This window comes from Lissotriton vulgaris, unplaced genomic scaffold, assembly GCF_964263255.1.
Source record: "Lissotriton vulgaris unplaced genomic scaffold, aLisVul1.2 SCAFFOLD_336, whole genome shotgun sequence".
Classification (NCBI taxonomy): domain Eukaryota; kingdom Metazoa; phylum Chordata; class Amphibia; order Caudata; family Salamandridae; genus Lissotriton; species Lissotriton vulgaris.
The window spans coordinates 1,084,157-1,106,111 of NW_028249992.1; the positions used below are offsets into that span (position 1 = coordinate 1,084,157).

General features: G+C 47.5%; 1 protein-coding gene across 1 annotated transcript in view; it reads right to left on the reverse strand.

The window, feature by feature from the left end:
• LOC147663433 (uncharacterized) overlaps window positions 1–12,624 on the reverse strand; it is a 53,670-nt gene extending 41,046 nt beyond the window's left edge. The window contains exon 1 of the mRNA XM_086950464.1: window positions 12,095–12,624. Coding sequence (XP_086806590.1) covers window positions 12,095–12,573 — 479 coding nt within the window. The 5' untranslated portion in view covers window positions 12,574–12,624. The remainder of the gene's footprint in view (window positions 1–12,094) is intronic.
• Between the last annotated feature and the right edge of the window lie 9,331 nt (window positions 12,625–21,955).

The following is a 21,955-nucleotide window of genomic DNA, read 5'->3' on the forward strand; positions in this document are numbered from 1 at the left end:
TCGTCGAGGACGGCCAGCACCACGGTTTCGGTCGAATGACCTGAAAGGAAACCAGCTTGGTGAGAAGCCAAGAGCTGGTTCTGTTCAACATAAACAGAGAGACAGGAAGTGACATAAGATTCGAGAATTTTAGCAAGATAAGGGAGAAGAGAGATAGGTCTAAAGTTAGAAGGAAGAGAAGAATCAAGACCAGGTTTTTTAAGAATGGGAGAAACAATAGCAGATTTAAATGAAGAAGGGACCAGTCCAGTAGAGAGAGAGGCATTAAGAAAGGAAAGAGGGGTATCAGGACAGGAAGAAAAGAGGGTTTTAAGAATACGGGCAGGGGCACAGTCAGTGGGGGAGCCGGACTTGATTTTGGTGAGCAGAGCTAGAAAAGAGTCCAAGGGGAGGGGAGGAAAAGAGGAGAAGGAGGATTTAGGCGCGGAGGGAGCAGAGTGAGGAGGAGTAAAAGGAGTGACCAAAATGTTAGATTTAATTTTTACAATCTTCTCGATAAAGAAGTTGTTAAGAGAAGAGCAGAGGGCCTGAGAGGGAGTGAAGTGAGGGCAAGCACGATCAGAGGTGGCCAAGTTGTTTACTAGAGAAAAAATTTCTTTAGCTTTGTTGGCCGAGAGCGCCACTTGTTCAGAGAAGTACTTGGTCTTAGTGGCCAGAATGGCCTGCTTGTACTCCTTAAGAAGGATTTTGTATTTGGCCTTGTGGTCAGGGCAGTAACTACGGCGCCAAAGGCGCTCTGAGCGTCTAAGCTCCAATTTAAGAGTCTTGAGCTCCGGGCTAAACCAACGGTGAGCCTCGTGAGGGCGGATGGATTTGACTAACTTGAGGGGGGCTACTAAATCACATGCAGAAGAGAGCCAGTTACCAACTGCTGCAGCCTGTGAGTCAAAGGGAATATCAGTGAGGTCTGGGGAGGAAGAAGCAAGGGAGTGAGAGAGGGAAGCCAAGTCAACACGGTTCCAACTACGGGAGAAAACATTCTTGGGGCGAAGGGGCTTGTGAGGGGAACCAGTGGTGATAGAGAAGGAGATGAGGGAATGATCGGATCATGTACATGGAAGGATGCTGGGGGGGGAGATTATGTCCTGGGATGACCAGACTTGGTCCAGAATGTGACCAAATTTGTGTGTGGGAGCCAGGACGTGAGACTTAAGGTTGAGACAGAGGAGAGTGGCCGTAAAGTCCTTAGATGCTGAGTCCTCCCTGGGATCGCCAGGCCAGTAGTTAAAGTCCCCAAGCAGGAGGACAGAGGAGTTATTAACCACCAGCGTGGCGAGGAGTTCCTGCAGGGAAGCCTTGAACAGGGGCATGTTCAGGGGAGGGCGGTAGACCAGGACAACGGTGAGAGGTGCCGGTAGATTGGAGGAGCGAGCGACCAGGAAGTCCACTCCAGCGGTGGGTGCTTGGGGAAGAAGCTGGAATTGAATAGTGGATCGGACAATCATGGCAACACCCCCCCCGATCTTGTCCGCGGGGCGGTCAGCCCGAAGGACATAGTGGGAATGGGGAAGGATGGCGAGAATGTCGGGGAGGGAAGCCTCCGAAAACCATGTTTCCGTTAGGAACAGAAAATCAGGGGAGCACTTAAATAAAAGTGATTGTAATTTATAATGGCAATAGCTTAAACTTTTGTAAATAACTTTTGTGAAGATTATGTTCAGTGTATTTTATTGTGACGAAAATCCAAGAACAGAAGTGAAATATTAACATCTTTTTGTGACATTTGTAATAAAGCTTGAAACATTGAGAGAACATATTTGAACCAGTTGTTGTTGAATGGTTGCACAGATTGATGCTGTGATGGCGCGAAGTGAAGTTGTGGTGGCGACGAGTGATGCTGTGGCGTTCAGTGATGCTGTGGTAACGCATAGGGATGTCGTGGTAACGCATAGTGATGTCGTGGTGGCCCTGAGTGGTGCTGTGGAGGCCCTGAGTGGTGCTGTGGAGGCCCTGAGTGGTGCTGTGGAGGCCCTGAGTGGTGCTGTGGTGTTCCAGAGTGGTGCTGTGGAGGCCCAGAGTGGTGCTGTGGAGGCCCAGAGTGGTGCTGTGGAGGCCCAGAGTGGTGCTGTGGTGTTCCAGAGTGGTGCTGTGGTGTTCCAGAGTGATGCTGTGGTGTTCCAGAGTGATGCTGTGGTGTTCCAGAGTGATGCTGTGGTGTTCCAGAGTGATGCTGTGGTGTTCCAGAGTGATGCTGTGGTGTTCCAGAGTGATGCTGTGGTGTTCCAGAGTGATGCTGTGGTGTTCCAGAGTGATGCTGTGGTGTTCCAGAGTGATGCTGTGGTGTTCCAGAGTGATGCTGTGGTGTTCCAGAGTGATGCTGTGGTGTTCCAGAGTGATGCTGTGGTGTTCCAGAGTGATGCTGTGGTGTTCCAGAGTGATGCTGTGGTGTTCCAGAGTGATGCTGTGGTGTTCCAGAGTGATGCTGTGGTGTTCCAGAGTGATGCTGTGGAGGTGCTGAGTGATTTTTTTCACTGCTAAAATGCGCACAGGTATTTTAAGGTTTATAGTGCATGGAAGTCTGTTGGTAGCTGTATTAGAAACTGCATTTAATTTCATTACCGCTTTCTGGTTGTGGCACCCCTGTCACGAGAAAACACAATCTCTGCACTATTGTGTTACATTACTGCAGTTGAGTTGTGATGTTGACACGCCTGCATCAGGAGGTATACGTGTGAAGAGCAGCTCCACGAATAGAAACCAATCAGAGCCTTTAAAGGTTAAAGGGATACGTAGCTTTCCCTGTCTTCTGGGATTCCTTCACTGAACATTGTCATTTTCTGTGAATTTAAGGGTACAGTTATTCTAGTGTCTCGTTAGCGCATTGCAGGAGTTCGGTAGAGAGGGCAGGAAGGAATCTATCTGCATACACCCACACATTGTAAATCACAAAGCTAGTTCTGAAGTAGAATTTGGCCTAATGGCCAGAGCTGCTGACTTTGGACTTTAACAACCAGGTTCCATTCCGGGCTTTAGCTCAACAACCGGTGATTCTAGGCAAATTACTTCATCTCCCTGCGCTTTAAAACAGAAATTTTATATAATCTGGTGCTCATGCAAAGCACTTTAAGTACCCTGGGCTACATTTGCACTATAAAAATTAAATACATCCGATGTTTGGTTTTTGGTACCCCTGACATTGCTCGTCTACTCGTAGTCTAAAACCCGCAGAAGTAACAGGAAGTATACTGGGCCGTTGCAACACTGTTTCCACACTGTTCCTGCTGCTGACTTAATGCCCCTATGTAAAGGCCTTCAGGATAGCTGAGTTTAATATTTACTGATGAAACATTCAGTGATCTCCAAGTCATGAGTTTGAAACTTGGCAAGGCTGGCTCTGACTTCACCCTTCTGAGGTCGGTAGATTAAAATATCAGTCAACATATATGCGATGTCAAGATACATAATTAATACATAAATAATTATTAATTGCAATTTGACCACAATCAATCATTGGTACGGTTCATTAAAGTTGACAAATTATTTAAGCAATGATACATATATAGTTGTTGCAATAGTATTGTCCCAGGTGAATGGTTTATATAGTACACGAATATTGACAGCAACATTTAGTGCAATGAACGTAGACACCAAGAGAAACCAGGAGACACTTCCAGGGTGCAACTGGAATCCACTGGGATTTTACCCACAGCAGTTCAACATTTGCCTAAAACCCATATGCCATCAAATATATGAGGTGCAAACCACCAGCGAATGATCCATTGTGGAACTGTGCATGGAAAGCTCACAGCTTGGAATTATGCAGGGCCAGCTCACCTGTCATCCTTCCGCGATCGATAAAATGTTAAATTGGATGTCAAAAACACCCAGTCAGAGCCTAAAAATGTTTCAATTGGTATCCCCTCTTTTTAAAACCAGTGGCGTAGGCACTGCAGTCTAAGTGGCAAAAACAGCTCAAGATTGTGCCTCTACTGGGAAGTGGGCGACATTTTGTTGAAATATATTTTCTTTCTCTGAGTTGGACCTACTGAATTACTACCGACTTGAAAAAAGGTTTACAGTTGTTTCGGGAAGTCAAACCTCACAGTTATACAAACTCCTCAGGCAGCATATGCACTTGTAGGCGGATTAAAATAGACCGCGAGTTAAGTCCAAAATGACATGCGTGAATGGGCGGCTAAATCATCGAATATATATATATATATAACCATAGGTATAACCAAGAAAAATGGGACCAACGACGCATGTTCGATACATCAAGCACTGCAAACACTGTGCCAACTTTTCTTCCTAGACTGTAACGCCGAACTGGTTTAATGTGCGTTTCTATTTTATAGTGCAACTCCTGAACCATTAATCTCTCTTCTTTGGAGCTATATTTGGCTTCTCAACAGCCGTCCTCGAGCAGCAATTCATCATTTTTTGTCCCCAAAACATCAGGCAGGATAAAGGCACAGGTTACCCGGGGACCCTTTTTAAGGCCATGAGGGTTCATTGTTATGTTTCAATGAGATGTTCCTTATTTAGGCAAGCGAGTTATTTCAGCAGGTGAGGGCACCTGTTGTGAACTTTATATAAAGACTGCCCACAAAACTGACTAAATAAGCAATAGATTGAAATGAGCTGGGATAACCTTTTGACAAAAATGTAATTACACCTAAAAATCACAAAGTATTTCAAACAAAAATCGCAAACTTTTTTGTTAAAAAAGTGGACAATTAATGCACATGAGATGTGTATCCAAGAATAACAGATTACAGAGAAACCACATGGGGTGCTTCATGGCGTGTGGAACAGTTTTTCCTCCAGTTCATGAATGTGCCAGTGCCTGGTGTGATAGGGAGATGCACAGAGCTTCAGGAAATACACTTCCAACTATGCAAGTGACGAAGATATAAGTACTAGACCCGAGGAGCTCACTTTTACTAAAACACTTTGAGTTACTGCTATAGGAAGGTAGTTGCAGTTATTTTTAGTTAATATTTGTTTGCACAAAGAATCTTTCCAAGAACACTGGTCTGTTCTTCAATTACTAGAGTTTCCCTATCCTCTAAGGGGGTACTTCCTAGGACTTCGTCCAAGCACTTACAAGCAAGAGCATTAAACAATCATTTAACGCCGTTAATTGACTCCACTCTAAAGAAAGGTATAAGCGAGCATGTGTCCAATGAGAACACAATGGAGGATTCTGAAGTTCAGCCAGCAGCGCCGAGGATGCTAAGCTGTAAGGTTAGTCAACAGGAACCATTATCTGTTAACAGTACTGACTCATCTGTGTATGCAAGCAAGCAATACAGAGCATACAACGACTATAACGACGTGCTGGTTTTGGTTATGTAAAGAAGACGGACGAATCCCTACACAAAAACTATACCCATATGCAGCCCCACTTCCGATGACTGCCGAGCAAAGATACTACTTCCGGCTGAACTAACCGCAAAACACTGAAGATACCCAAGTAGGTTACATGTCCAGAGTGGCCATAACAGGAAACATACAGCTACCATACTGCATCTACCGCCACAATCTTCCATCAACAGTCCGCCATGGAACTCCGCCGCAACCACAAGCAGCATACTGAACCCATATGCAAGCTCTGGCAAAGGCAATGGGTCTCTCCTTTGGGACCGCTTGCCTTTGTCAATGGTTTTTAGCCAACTGTACAGCATCCACGATGCAGTGCAGCATGGCCCAAAATAAAAGTAAAATATAAAGGTGTCGTTGATGCCAGTAATATATATATATTTTTTTACAGATTTGAATCGGTAAATTAAAAGAAATATTTGAGTAGCACAAAAGCGTTTTTCCGAAGTGAGGATAGGGGAGCAACACAGAGGGTTTGTTGGAAGGGAAATAATGCAGAAGACGGGTACAAAATAGAGTGCATGGGTTTAGATGAGTGGCAATAGCCGAGAGAGTATGAAGGCATGGGTTGGGAGCAAGCAACACAGAGGATGGGGTGAAGAGGAAAAGCAATGGGTGAGAAAGAACCATGAAGTGGTTGGAGGAGAAGCACACAATGAGAAAGCAAAGGGGGAAATGCACAGGTGCAAGCATACCCAGAAGAGGGTGGGGGGAGCACACGGGTGATAGAAAACGCAACACGGAGTGCAGGGTTGGACAAAAGCACACACGGAGACAGCTAAAAATCTTAGCCCAAAAGAAAACAACTCTGCTTGAAGAGCAAGTAGTGCAAGTATAGAAGCAAATCAATTAAACAAGTAAATAAATAAAAGCCTTAGGAACAGCTGGTAATCCCGTTATCTTTTCCCTTCAGTATTTCCGCTGCCGTCATCAAAAATGAAACGCCAGTACTGGCGTGTAGACGCCGTGGCCATAGAAAGGGTTGCACCGATTGTAAAAAAGTTTGGACTAACATATAATTATTCGCAAAATAAGGTAAAAAAAAAAAAGGTGTGCAGGTTATCTACAGATGAAAAGGGGGAGCAAAGGGAAACACGAGAAGAGAAATGCAAACAAACCAAAGTAGATGCATAAAAGGAGACACGGCCGGCGGCCGTGAAACTGAAAGTACGGCCGGCCGGCCGTGAATAATTAGGGGATGAGCGCATGCTGAGAAGCTGCCTTTGATGTGGTAATGCGAGGCAGGCAGGCGGCTGGTGGCATTGTGCACGCGCTTTTTAGGGCTTGCGCAATGACCTAAAAAGCACATGCACTCGAAGAAATCGCCAGTGGAATCGTGCTTGGTAAACGCTGTTTAAGCCCCTATAGAGCTTCGCCAGCTGTGCTCATGCGCACAGCAGGCGAGCCCTAAAAAGTGCAGTGTGTCCCCAGTGATTTTGTGAACAAAAACAGAGCAAACAACAATAAGTGATCTGTACAGTTTTTCGTTATGGATATTTACAAAGGGAATGACCAAGCACTATAATACAGCAATTACTATCAGTGACTATCTACAATCATAGATCACTGTGCTTAAAGGGTTCTTTCCCTATGGCGTCGACGGCGTTTCGACCTGCTTGATGGAGGTCTCGTCAGGACTAAACAGTGTGGGACATCTGGGGGAAAGGTGAAAGTGATATTAATATGTGTAGTCGCAATAATAATTATATGTGGACAAGACGGGTCAATTGTTACCTCGTGGTGTCTCTACTAAACGCAACCCAAAGCACATCATTCCTGGGATTGTTGAAAATCAATTTTGTCTGCATACAACAGTAGCACCAGATGCTGTATGGGAAGAAATGAGCCAAATCATGTTCCCAGGCTGCTATGGATTTCTCCACATCCGGCGATTGAAGCGTCAGGCAGGTGGGGCAAAGTTAGAAAACCAATCTGCCACTGTCTGTGGTGGATATCACTAAAGACAGGGTGGTGGAGGCAGATGGGGGGTAAATCAGCAAGTCCCTCAGGGAATGTGGGCAGTGTGTCGCGCATGGTACCATGAACATGATAAAAAACAAAACTATCCATGTGTGCCAGTCCTCACTGGGGAGGGAGGACTGGCACACATGGGTATGGGCCACCATCCTGCCATTAATGAGGAGCTCTTCCACTGCATGTAGTTGATGCGCTGTTAGGGTGCACTGTACCAGTTGTCCCTGTGTAACAGGGACCAATGGGTTGTTGAGGAGAGGTTGAGGAGAATACAAATAACCAGCCACCGAGGTAGCGTTGGAATCTAGACCAAGCCCAGAATGTTGTGGAAATGGTCTGTATGTTGGCATGGTCATGTGGGAGTCCTAGGGGAAGGAGTGAGAACAGTGAAAGACCATGTTATTGGTATCTTTCAGGCCGCTGGGAGTCTGGCGTTTGGGTGAAACAAATAGGCAAAGTGCGATTGTGCCACCAAGTAGTATAAATGAAAATGCAGGACACAGAAGCAGCCGCAGTCATATGGAAGAGTCAATGCCTCCCATCAAATATGGGGACGGCCCACCCAAACAAGATGTGTCAGGTGGCCACGAAGGGTGGCAAAAAGGCTGCTGGTCAGCGCAATAGGTTTATTTAATAAGAGCTACTAAACAAACGTGGAAGGACCACGATTTTTATTATAGTAATGCGCACCATGATGAAAAGATAGTTTAATCCATCATTTCACCTACGAGATTAGTATTGTTAGCAGGGCCATAGTTCTGGTGTCCAACTTTGCCTTTTTGCTTGTGCAGGACGATAGCCAAGGATGTAGTGGAATCTGTGCACCATCGCAAGGGGTACTCCGTGTTGAAGGGTACAGTGGTCTCAGCAAGCAAAAAAGTTCTGCTTTTCCCCAGTTTATAAAAAAAAGCCAGAGAGATGCCTAAAGAGTATTACCTCATAAATGAGGGGAGAGAGATGCATAGGCATGTCTCATGCAAACCGTAGTACGTCGCCCACATATATGGACACTAAAAGTGGACCATGTCGGAACCGGAGCCCTCTGTGCATGAGTCGCTCCTAAAGATGCCTGATCAGCTGATCCAGGGCAGTAAAAGGGTTGGGGGTTGAGGGGGGGGGGGGGTGGGGGGGAAGGGGACACCAGTGGTGTCTCTCTGGTCACGGGAAAGGCCTCCGAAAGCATGCTCTTCACTCACAGCTGTGCCTCAGGACCAGTGTATAGGAGCATGATGAAATCGAGCAAGAAGGTTGACGTATGCTAGAATTTCCCAAAAAACTTTATAATGGAAAATCAGTGTAAAAAGTTTCAATAAGATTATGGGAAACAAAACTAAACAAGAACTGGCAAAGCCAATAGGTCTGAAATTTGTGGTCAGCCTTTTGATTTGTCAATGCAGGCTTTCGTAAAACTGTGTTTGTGTGGGAGATGTCGGGCACTCCCCCATTATGAAGAACAGTGGCAAAAGCACAAAACTGTTTTGGGTCTCAAAAAGCACACATTGCCATAGTATCTCTTGTCAATGAGCAAAACTACTTTGCTGCAGCAGCTCCATTAGAGCGGAAGGGCGCTGTTCCCGCTACCCCCAACAGATAAAAAAAGTTTTAAATCCATTTTCATCTAATCCCCTGGACACTACCCCACGACTTTGAGGACTCTTGGGGGCAGGCCCAGGGGATGACAGCTGGTGGGGGTGGGAGGGGGGGGAGTTTAGGTGTGCGGAGTGCACTCCCTTCACTGCGCATGAGGTGTTTGGCCGGCTGTCTCCAGCCCAGCCAAACCCTCATGCGCTGCACTGCTGGGGCTGGAGAGAGCAGCTTCAGGATTGGCCACAGGATTGGCTGGGAGCCTGTGCCCAGGGCCAAAACAGGAAAAGCAGATGCGGCGAGAGACGACAGTGACGTTAAGTTTAGCTTATTCTATTTATGTCCCAGAACTTTGACAGGAGACGGGCCGCTATTGCTACTATGTGTGCAAATATGCTCCTTATGAAAGAGCAGAAAAAAGTCACTCACAGTACATTTGCTCTTGTGAAAATCTGAGTGTTTGCAAGTTCACTTTCCCTCCAACCACTTTTTCCCCCTCCAACTCTGGGAAAAGTTTAATGTCTATCATTGTCAGGAGTAACAGCCTGATTCATGAAAGGTAATTGCGCTCGCAAAGGGCCAGATTCTGAGAATCTGGCCCTTTGCGAGTGCAATTTTGGAATTCGGGATTCATCATCCCAAATGCAAAATTCGCTATTTAAGAACTCGCAAATTTCGGAGGAATAGCATTTAAGGAATCTCTATTAGAGATTCCTTAAATGCTATTCTTGAAATATTTAAAAATTGCGAATTCGCAATTTTGGGCCGCTATTTACCGCGAGGTCAAACCTCGTGGTAAATAGCGAAAACTTAGAAAAATGCTTTTAAAAGCATTTTTCTAAGTTGCATGTTACACACACACATGTCTTTTGGACATGTGTGTGTGTGTAACATCTGTGTAATTTCACATTTCAGGGGTGTTACAGGGTGTCCTTTGGACACCCCTGCACCCTTGAAATCGCAATCTCATTTGCGATTAGCTAATTGCTGATCGCAAATAAGGAATGACTCCCCATGCATTCCTATGGGCCTTTAGGCCCATAGGAATGAATGGGGAGTTATTCCTTATCTGCGATTAGCAATTAGCTAATCGCAAATAAGAAATCTGTAGGAATCGCAAAAAATATTGCGAATCCTACATGAATCCAGTTTTGCGAGTCTGGAATAGCGATTCCTTATGAATCGCTATTTCAGATTTGCAAAACGTCACAATGATGAATCTGGCCGTAAATTTCCAATCTTTCTCTGTGTGGGAAAAACTTAGAGAAGAGTTGGTGAAAACATGCAAGTTAGTAGGTTTGCATAGACTATAAAGGGTACCCTCAAACTATTGCTTACCACTTACTTCAACACCAGTATGTAGACCTGTGGAAACATGGCAACATAAGGGAATTACTAGTATTCGAAACCTACGTTATAAGCCTTGGCATAATCAGAGGCGCTATATCAGCACTCATAATGAGATTGCTCCCATAATTTATCGCCACATTCCATAACAAAAAAGGGACAAGTGGATATTGCTATAGGACAAGTAGATTTATGAAGCAACTTTCCCAATGGACAAGTATTTATTTTATTTTAAAAGTTTTGTATAGCGCTAGCTAGACCCATAGGTATCCGAGCGCTTCACATACACATTGTGAAAAACAGAATGGCCTTACCTAACCCAGAAGGCCGACAGTCAGTAAGCAAACCACGGATAAAGAATACAGCATGAACAATAAATAACTGCAAAAAAAACAAGGTGAATAGCATAGTCCGTTCACCAACAATCCTTAACCCCTTCCATGCTCATGACGAGCTCAGCTCGTCATGAGGCACAGTGGAGCTGTGCGGATGACGAGCTGAGCTCGTCATGTATAATGGGAATGAAGACCCTTCAGCACAGCAGGGGAATTGCTGTAGCAGCGATGTGGTTAAATGGGAGTCAATTCGTAATATTGAGGTCTATGTATGTTGTTGGTGTTCCGGAAAGTATTTGTTAAGGAGATGGAGTTTGAGGTCCCTTTTGAAACAGGAGAAGGAGGGGTTGCATCAGAGGACTCCAGGGAGAGCGTTCCATATCCTGGGAGCATTGCCAGATAACGGTCGGAATTGGGTGGTTTTCTTTTTCATTTTTGGTGGAATGAGAAGGAGTGAGTTGGAGCTTCTCAGCATTCTGGTTTGATCTGTTCTTACCAGTTTGTTGTTCAGGTAGTTGGGGGGCAAGAGTAGAGGGTTTGGTGTGTTATGCAGGCCAGTTTATAAATACATCTCCCTTCCGTGGGAAGCCATTTGAGGGAGTTGAGAGCTGGAGTGATGTGATCAATTTTTTTTACTCTAGATACAAGTCGAGCGACCATGTTCAGCACTGCCCTTAGAGGGGCTAGGTGAGCTTTTGGAGTCCCTGTAGGGATGGCGTTCCCGTAGTCGATTTTAGAGAGAACCAGAAATTGAACTACTGTCTTGAGGTCCTCATGGGGCAGAAAAGGTTTCAATTTCTTGAGGTGTTTTAGAGAGAAGCGAGCACTTTTATTAAATTTCACATACCTAGGACGTAAAAGGGATTTGGAAGGCAAACGTCCTGAGTTTCTGTAGCAAGGATTTACAGGAATGAATGCTCGATGGGTCCTTTAAACCGGCCCTGGAAAGAATATTAAAGATAGTGCGTGAAGTAGGTGTAAAAGCAGAGGACCTGCGGTAAAGATGTAAGAGTAGGTGTATGCATGTGTCAACTTCACTTCAGGACCTTCAACAGTATACTCCCCATTAAATATCCCAGGGCAATGGGAGAAAGCAGAGTGCGTGAAGAACGCACCTCAGGACAGATGAGCTTTCTCAAGTTGTGGCAGGGCCTCCCTAAGAAACAAGCCGTGGGAAAGCCAATTCTATTACTAGACATGGAAAAGGTGTTGTCGCTCCCTCTGAAGCACTGCCTGAATGGGAAACAAATGCTATGCTCCACACACAACGCATTAAAAGTCACACTTGCAAGGAAGAACAATGGTGTAAAATTAATTAAGGAACGGGTTATATCACGTAGGGCTCAATTAACAAGTCTAGGTGCTCTTTATTGTATCTGGTATACAATACCACAGGGTTCATTATTTATCACAAGCTGTGATCAATTGTACCGATTATGGGTTTCTAGGAAACATGCGGATTTTGATGTTTACAACACAAAAATCCGCATGATATGGCAATTACTGTATGGTCAGCCAGATCGTTGGTTTACCTTTTCTTAGGATCTTTCCAGACCCTCCCAGATTTGGGCTTCCCCTTGGGGACTGTGGCATCCACCTTGTGAGAAGGAGTGTTGGCCGGATTCTGGGGCACCTTCACCTCAAGCAGCGGTCTCTTACAGGGGACAGGGACCGCCTCCTGCGGCTTCCTCTTCTCGTCCACCAAGTGTCCGCCTCCCTCGTTCCTGAGCGTCTCTCCCGCTGACATGAGAGTCTCGGATATCAGGAGAAGCTCCTCCGTCGGGCCGCTCGCATCACCTCCACCCTGGGTTTCCACCTCTTCCTCCACAGCCGTCAGAGTGTCCTTATTCAGATGGTCCACGCTCTCCTCTCCGTCTCCCACATCCCCGAGCGCTGATTGATCTGCCACAGAGCTGGTGTTGGCGTCCACAGTGACGCCCTGCGGGCCTCGGCCGCCCAGTCGCCGGCTCCTGCGAAGCGGAGTCTCCACTCCCTCGGGGTGTTCGGCCATCTTCACCCAGCTCAGTGCTCCTTCGTACCGGAAGTCAGCGGCGGCTGTGACCCACGTGTAGATCACCAAGGCGCACAGCAGTGACGCACACTGGCGTGCGCAAACATGCGTTAAGACGCGTCCTAGAGACGTCACTCACTAGGCGACTTTGTAGTTTTAATTTCTCTTGCATAACAGCCCAAACCAGTGCTTTACAAACTTTTGAGTTCTGGTGACCCCCATTGAATTATTATTGGGATTCGGAGACCCCCATCCCCCACGGAAAGCCGGGGTCCCTTGCCTAAGAAGTGTCGACGATTTGAACCGCAAAACAACTCACAGAAAATACAGAAAAAAACATTCAAACAAATACACAAATGTTGACCCATTTTATTTAATTCGCTAACACAAATAACGTTAAAAAAATTAGATTTTAATAGAAAGGTTGGAGTTTTTCAAAAGTCAATTGAGGACACGATCAATCTGAGATACTAATTAAAATTTTCGCCTCCAATTTCAAATTCATTTACAGTACATTTTAAAATGTTCAATTGTACATGTAGCTTCTTTATTTATATACACTTTATAAATCTGTTAATATTATGTAATTATCTAAGTACTGGTGGACTCACTGAGGAGGCATTGCGAACCCTCAGGGGTTCCCGGACCACCGTTTTAGAATAACTGGCCTAAGCCACAAAACAGTGGCGCTTGGTGCTGCTTCAAGTGCGTTCAGTGTATAATGCCCCGGGGCTGTGAGGCTTAGGACTACAGTATTTTAAAATACTGGGCTTGTAAATAGGGTTTTCAACTTTTCTAAGAGAAAATATGAGCTATTTGTTGTTTTCAGATTCGTCTGAGGCTTGGTTGGGCAAATTCCTAAATGTATTTGTTCATTTGTAACATGACTTTTCAGTGTTTGTTTTCAGCTTATTAGTCACACATCATTAACACGGATCTAGAACACATTTAAAAGTGTTTTCTATTTGCTATTTGTTGTATGTACATATAAAAATTCCAGTTTTAGTTTTTTTTGTTGTTGCAGTTTTATATAGCGCAAGCAAGACCCGAAGGTATTGGAGCGCTTTACATGAACATCAGTTACATTCAGTGCTTAATTTGTAAAATTTGAAGTGCAGGTGCTCAAATCTTTGTCAGAGGCACACCTACTTGTCTTTGGCTCCAGTTTATGTAAGTGTGCGTGGTTCTATCTATATGTCTTTGAGTGCATTTCTGCCTGTTGTGTCTTTGTGTGTGTGCGAGTATTTAAGTTTGGGTGGGAGTTTTTGGACTGTGTATGGAAGTATTTGTGTTTGGGATGTGGGCATCTATGTATCTGTTTGTCTGCCTGTATGAGTGTGTTATGCATGTCCAGGTTAATGTTTGCATGCGTGTTCCAGTTGCAACTAATGAATTCTCATGAAGTGCCTTTCTGTTGTAAAAAAAAACTGCGTGCCTCTTGGTCCAGATGTTCCCGTGTCAAGAGGAGGGCGCGGAGGCCGACCCCTCCCCTCCCACATGGTTCTTCCACTCCTTACATTGCCCGAGACCCCGCACCGTCCTTGCGTGCCTCTATTTCTCTCTGAACAGGTGTCTGCCCCGGCCTGTTCTTTGAACCACCAGCACCCCGTGCTCAGCCGCCTAGAGAGGGTTGGCAAGCGCCTTAGGGCGCATGAAGGGTATTTCGTGCAGCAAGGGATTAAAACCTCAGCTCTTGAGAATGAGTGGGGTGTCTCAAAGAAGTGAAGGAAGTCATATTGGCGGACAGTGTCTCCGGACGAGAAGTAGTGTTGAACAACTTGAGTTCAACAGTAACACTGTGCCACTGCCAAGTCCCGTAGCAATAACTAAATTACTGTACATCAATTACGTGCACCAGCATGTGTAGACACGGCCCTGCTAATTAGGTGGCGGTGCTAAGCACCGGCACAAATTAAGCACTGGCTACATTACAAAAGGGCACATTTTGGTAGGCACAGAGAGATTATATGATTTCCCAGAATCACAGGATGTTGAGCCGAGGCCAGACTCGAACCTGGTTCCCCAGCTGCAAAGTCAGCAGCTATGGCTGTTATTCCACATCTTTATTTTTGTAACAGCTGGGACATCCTAATACTGGTGGTGCCAGTAGAAGAGCAGTCAAATGACAACCCTACTTGTAAACAGCAGTGGGTTAGCATGCAAGATTCTCGCTATCCCTCGCATGGAAAAAACGCTGGCAGAATTTGGCACAAGCCGGCATACATGTCATCATCTTGTACTTGTAAAGAAGGAGATTTTGAAAACAGACTTGGTAAAAATTGGGAAATTTATTTTCCCCCATTGACTTATTATGAAGCAGAATTTTAGGCAACAGCTGAAACAAAACATTTTTGGCTTTAAAAATCGTGAGTCTACCACCTAAATTGGGTTTGTTGGCATGTATGAACAGGCTACTTTTTAGGTCGAGTTTACTCAAACCTATCACTGCTAAACCAGAAAATTCCTAGCAGGCGGATTTCAAACAGTTCACGAGAATAGATTCACGTGACAAGCTCCTCATGCACGAGCTTGCCCGAGCCTTCCCCCTGCCAGCAACATTTCTCCTGCACTCGGCCCACCCCCCTCCCTCTCCATATGGTGCGCTCTGCCTCAGGCCAGCATCTCTCCTCCCCTAATTATTCACTGCATGGCCGGACGGCACATCAAAGGCTGCTGCTCCCCATGCGTCTCGTTTCACTTTCGCGGCAAACAGCTTGTTTGATTTTGCAGCCACTGCTTGTTGTCATTGTCATAGTTGTTTTTGTGTTTTTTTTAAGTCCAGCAGGATGCCCTTCCTGTAAATTGCGGTTTTGGACTGACTTTGAGATGTTCTTATTATGGAACTTAACTCTTCTATAAAACAGAGCTTTAGCTGTTGAACACTGATTTACAAATTAACACTGCCAATAACGTTGGCCTTTGTAGGACTGCTAGAAGCAACACCCTGTTTCCTCTCTTTACTGAAAAATACAAAAATCGTGGCATCAGATCAATATTTTGTCATCCTGCGCAAAAATAACGTAATCTCTCCGTAACTACTTTACTTTCAATAGTTTCTGGTCCATGATGATGTCGAGTCTATTTTACTTAAGGAAGCAGTGTTGGGTAGAGTATTTTCTTACACTTTCTTAAAAAACTAACTGTGAAAGCGCAAAAAAAAAAACTTTCGTACAACATTTTTATCTCTGGTACAAATTTGCCAGATTGTTGTGTAAACATCACCCATATGTGCAACTGCATCAAAGCCACATTTGCATCTCCTACCTATGATAACAATCTTTATTTACAAGGAGACAATTTTCTCTTTATTGTGCGATGGCAGACTCGCATTCAAACACATTTGGTAACTATTGCAACGTTTCACACTACTCCAGACTTGGTGGCGGCTACACTTGATCCTGTTTTACAAGCAAGGTGTTAATGCATTTCTGGTGGCCCCCTACACGGTGCAGGTACATCTCACTTAGCTCGTGCTTTGAAAACGTATGCTTTTGCCAGCTAACTCGTTAGCAGCTTTCCAATAGCTGCTTTTAAAATCCCGTACTTTTTTTCTAGCTCCTCTTGCGGCTTCATTTTGCTTGCCCCAAGTCTGCTCCTTCACTTACTCCCACCCTTAACCTCCCCCCCCCAACACCCTAACCATGTTTTTCCAGCCGTTGACAGGACTCACAATTGGTCTGAGGCCAGCAGTGCGAACACAGGACACACACTGCCAATACATTAAAACTATTGCTGGCAGGGCTGGCTCTCTAAAGTATTTGCTCGCAGCTTGTGGAATGCCCGGCACCAAAGCGCTTACATACATCTGCGCACACCTCTTTGGCGCTGCATAAACTGACCTGGTGCTTTTTGCGAGGTTGCACATTAACTCAGCTGTTCCAAATCATCTCTGCACTTACTGTGCTTGTTTATGTGATACAAAATACTGCCAATTCATTAACACTAATGCTGGCAGGGCTGGCTCTTTAAAGTATTTGCTCGCAGCTTGTGGAACGCCCGGCACCAAAGCGCTTACATACATCTGCACACACCTCTTTGGCGCTACAAAAACTAACCTGGTGCTTTTTGCGATCGCGTGCATTAGCCCAGCTGTTCCAAATCATCCCTGCACGTATTACTCTGCTCGTTTATATGATACAAAACACTGTCAATACATTAACACTAATGGTAGCAGGGCTGGCTCTTTAAAGTGTTTGCTTGCAGCTTGTTTTTGTTTAAATGTAAATCATTCCATATCAAGCCGTGTGCTTCCAGCCTGCAGGCGGCTGCACCGCTCTGCGACCAGATGTTTGAAGCCCATGTTTTGGGCCAAGCAGTACCCCGTCACATATAAACACAGCCACGTGTATTGGAAATAGATAAAACAACAGAATGCGTCTTGTGACCCTATAACTGGATGTACAGACGATTCAAGGGCTTCCAAGGGGTTTATAATCCTGCAGTGCCGGTCTAAATCTAGCTGCTATGAAGTGCAGGTGCGTCATTCATGCTGAAGTAACCAGGGCCTTCCACACATTGGACACTGCGCTGCCTCACACACACTGCGCTGCCTCACACACACTGCACTGCCTCACACACACTGTGCTGCCTCACATACACACTGCGCTGCCTCACACACACACACTGCGCTGCCTCACACACACACACTGCGCTGCCTCACACACACACACTGTGCTGCCTCTCACACACACACTGCGCTGCCTCTCACACACACTGCGCTGCCTCTCACACACTGCGTTGCCTCGCACGCACACTGCGCTGCCTCGCACGCACACTGCGCTGCCTCGCACACACACTGCGCTGCCTCGCGCACACACACTGCGCAGCCACTTGCACACACACTGCGCTGCCTCGCACACACACACACACACACACTGTGCTGCCTCACAAACACAGTACGTAGTCCCACACTGCTGTGTGTCACTCACACTGTCCTATCACACACACTGCGCTGTTACACACACACTGCCCTGTGACACACACACTGCACTGCCTCACACACACACTACGCTGCATCACGCACACACTGCCCTGCAACACACTGCGCTGCCTCACACACACTGCGCTGCCTCAACACACTACGCTGCCTCACAGACACTGCGCTGCCTCACAGACACTGCTCTGCCTCACACACACTGCGCTGCCTCACACACACACACACTACGTAGTCACACACTGCTGTGTGTCACTCACACTGTCCTATCACACACACTGCACTGTTACACACAAACTGCACTGTGAGGCACACACTGCACTGCCTCTCACACACACTGCGCTGCATCACACACACTGCCCTGCTACACACTACACTGCCTCACACACACACTGTGCTGCCTCACACATGAACTGCACTGCCTCACACACGCACTGCCTCACACACTGCGCTGCCACTCACACACTGCGCTGCCACACACACACTGCGCTGCCTCACACACACACGCTGCCTCACACACACACACACTGCGCTGCCTCACACACACGCTGCCTCACACACACACACACTGCGCTGCCTCACACACACGCTGCCTCACACACACACTGCCTCACACACACACAATGTGCTGCCTCACACACACACACACTGCGCTGCCTCACACACACACTGCGCTGCCTCACACACTGCCCTGCCTCACACACACTGCACTGCTACATAATTACACAGCTCTCAATGCAGCATACACTCCAAATACCACTCAGTGCCACATAATTACACTGCACTCAATGCAACATACACTCCAAACAATACAACTCAGTGCCACATAATTACATGCTACATAATTACACTGCACTCAATGCAACATACACTCCAAATACCACTCAGTGCCACATAATTACACGCCGCATAATTACACTGCACTCAATGCAACATACACTCCAAACAATACGACTCAGTGCCACAAAATTACACACAACACAATTACACTCTACCGAATACAACATACACTCCACACAATACCACTCAATGCCACATAATTACATGCTACATAATTACACTGCACTCAATGCAACATACACTCCAAATACCACTCAGTGCCACATAATTACACGCCGCATAACTACACTGCACTCAATGCAACATATACTCCAAATACCACTCAGTGCCACATAATTACACTACACTCAATGCAACATACACTCCAAATACCACTCAGTGCCACATAATTACACACCACATATTTACACTGCATTCCATGCAACATACACTCCAAATACTACTGAGTGCCACATAATTACACACCACATAATTACACTGCACTCAATGCAACATTCACTCCAAATCCCACTCAGTGCCACATAAGTACACTCTACTGAATGCAACGCACACTCCACACAATACCACTCAGTGCCACATAATATGCTACATAATTACACTGCACTCAATGCAACATACACTCCAAATACCACTCAGTGCCACATAATTACTCTACTAAATACAACATACACTCCCCATATTACCACTCAGTGCCACATAATTACACCCCATATAATTTCTCTTCTCAATGCAACGTAAATACACTCCACATAATACCATTCAGTGCCGTATAATTACACACCTCATACTTACACTACTCAATGCAACATAAATACACTCTATCTATCTATCACACTCACTCTCTCCCCATCACTCTATCTATTGCCCTCACTCTATCTATCTATTGCTTCGCCACAGCATCACTCAGCACCACCACAGCATCACTCATGGGAAATACAACTCACTAGGCGCTACCACAGCATCAATGAACGCCACAGCATCACTCGTCGCCGCCACAGCATCACTCGTCGCCACCACAACATCACTCAGCGCCACCACAGCATCAATCTGTGCAAACATCCAACAACTGGTTCAAATATGTTCTCTCAATGTTTCAAGCTTTATTACAAATGTCACAAAAAGATGTTATTATTTTGTCTTTTCTGACAAATGCGACCCGAGAGGCATCGCCAAACCCATGTACGCAATTTCTTCTGCAATTTCTCCACCCCATCCTCTTCACCCCCTTGGTCCTCTGCCTTGTCAGTCTGCATGCTCGCCGCCACCAACAGCTTCTTACCATCCAGCGGAACAGGCCCTGCCCCACATGGGGGCCCTGTTTCTTTCACCGATCCGTCCCCCGTACCCACCGACCGGCAGGCCTTCTTCCTCCCTCCTTTAGTCCCTTCCCCCCATGCATCCCACCATGCGCCCTCACCTGATAAAGTTGCCGGGGCATCCAGCTCCGTCCGCCGCGTCTCCGCCGGCTTCACCCCTCCTCTGATGGCCCGACTGGCGCCATCTCCTGTTTCCTGGAAAACACCAATCTTGCTCGTTGCCGCTCTGCCCTTCCCCCAACTCTCAACCTCTCACACCTCACCCTCCTCCAACTCATCTTCCTCATCCTCATAATCCAATATCTCATCCTCCACATCCGGCGCCACCCACTCACGCACCTCAGTCACCACTCTCTTGGCGCCTTTCCCTTTCACTCCAGGCACAAACTCGCACTCCAACATCGCCGTTGCCCGCTCCCTCGGTGGAGTGCAGGCCGCCGCGGACCCCCCTGCTGCTTCGTCCCGGCGTTTGGAGGCCGTTTTGCGCCCCGCCGGCCCACCCCGTCCTCTGCCAGCTGTCCCTGCTGGCCTGTACCCACCCCACCACCCCCGAGCCGTATGCGCCCGGGGAGGCCCCAGTGCCACCAGGTCTCTGCACCGCCAAGGCAGTCCCTGACCCCTCTGTCCAGGCCCACTCCCCTTGTGCCCCTGGAACGCCTCTACCTTGTCCGCCAACTGCACCCCTGCCACGTGCAGGTGCCGAGGCCCCTTTGTCCCTGGGCACCCCACCCGCTTTCGCCTCCCTGGACGCACAAAGGCGCAGCCACTCCCCCTCCTACTCCTCAATAATACGACGCTGGTCGCAGACCCTCTCCTCTTCTGTCATGTGTTCCCACCTGGCATAACACGAACTCCCGCCTCCATGTCCCCCAGAGTCACCTTCCCAGGCGGGGGTGCAGGGGGGCTCCCCGCCCCCGTCCCTGCCTGCTGCTTCGCTCTCAGGGGGCCCTTGCCCTTGGACCCTTGTGCCCTGACCACACCCTTCCGTAACCCCAAAAGGTTTATAGGCTGCTCACTAGGGGGGGCCCACTCTTCCCCTCCAGACTTCCCCCCCCCCAGACAGAATGCGGGCGAATTCATCCCCAGCCGACACCTCCCAATCACCCAGGTCCTCCCCCCAGCTACCATCACTATCGCCGCTGTCCCCATAGGCCACCAACGGCCCTTCGGTCCCGGCCCACCAACGGGTGGAGCGGAAGTAACCAGGCCCCGCCCGGGAGCCACGCTAGGTTGCTGCGGGGTCCCAGCCCCTTCCCCCAGGCCTTCCAACCCACCCGGCACCTCACCCCCTTCTGCACCTGCAGGGAGGCTCTGCCGCCTCCCTCCTCGCTTGGAAGCCTCCTGCTGCTTTTTGCCCCTCCCCCGCCCCTACATACCTCCACGAGCCCTCAGGGGCTCGTCGATGCACGCGGCGACGACCGCGGCAACTCCTGCAGAAGCGGACCTAGGCGTGCGGGTCATCCCGACCCACGCCTGGTCCAGAACGCCGGGCTGGAGATTGGCCCTCCCAGCCCGGCCGAGCACCAGCAGCGCCGCCCGCACCGCCTCCGCGTCGGGCGTGTTCATTCTCGGACCGGGGCTCCGTGCACGTCCGTCCGACACAATTGCCCTCGCTGAGACACTTCGGCTGATTGCACACCGGGGCACCAGTGGCAACACTCGCTCTCTAATTTAATCACCGCCTCTCTAACTGTCCTACCAAACCACGCTAAAACTATCCCTTCACAAAACTAAACCTATTCCCTGAGGCACTGGGGACAGGAAGAGGAAGTCCTTCCCCTCCTGTCCCCTTAAGTAACCTCCTATCCCCACCCCCTAAAACCCACCCCTGACCTAAGCCTCTGCCTGCTGTCCTCTCGCGTGATCACCCCGGGGAAAAGACTGGTCTGTCGACCTGCTTTCCCCGAGGGCCGCAATGTTTTAACGAGGATTGCAAAATTCCAATGGTGATGAAGTTGATTTCCTGCAAGTCTGCGCTGTTTGGGGCACCCACATGCCTTTAGCCACACGGTGCCACGTTGACGAAGTGCCACCTTGGTTTGGTTGGCTGCCTCTGTTTTTCTTCAATTTGACAACCACGTCTTCAGCGCAAGAGCTGCGACTTCTACGCGCCTCTATGTTGGATTTCCTGCACCATACATGCAGCAGCGCTACGGAGGCTGAGAAGACATGCTTGTTGCAGTCGTCATCGACAGACTGTTACTATGACGGAGCGCTAGTTGGATATATGGCATGCGGCATCTAGTGATGGACAAGTGCAGTTTTGGGCTCTCCTGTTTTGGTGTGTTACCAA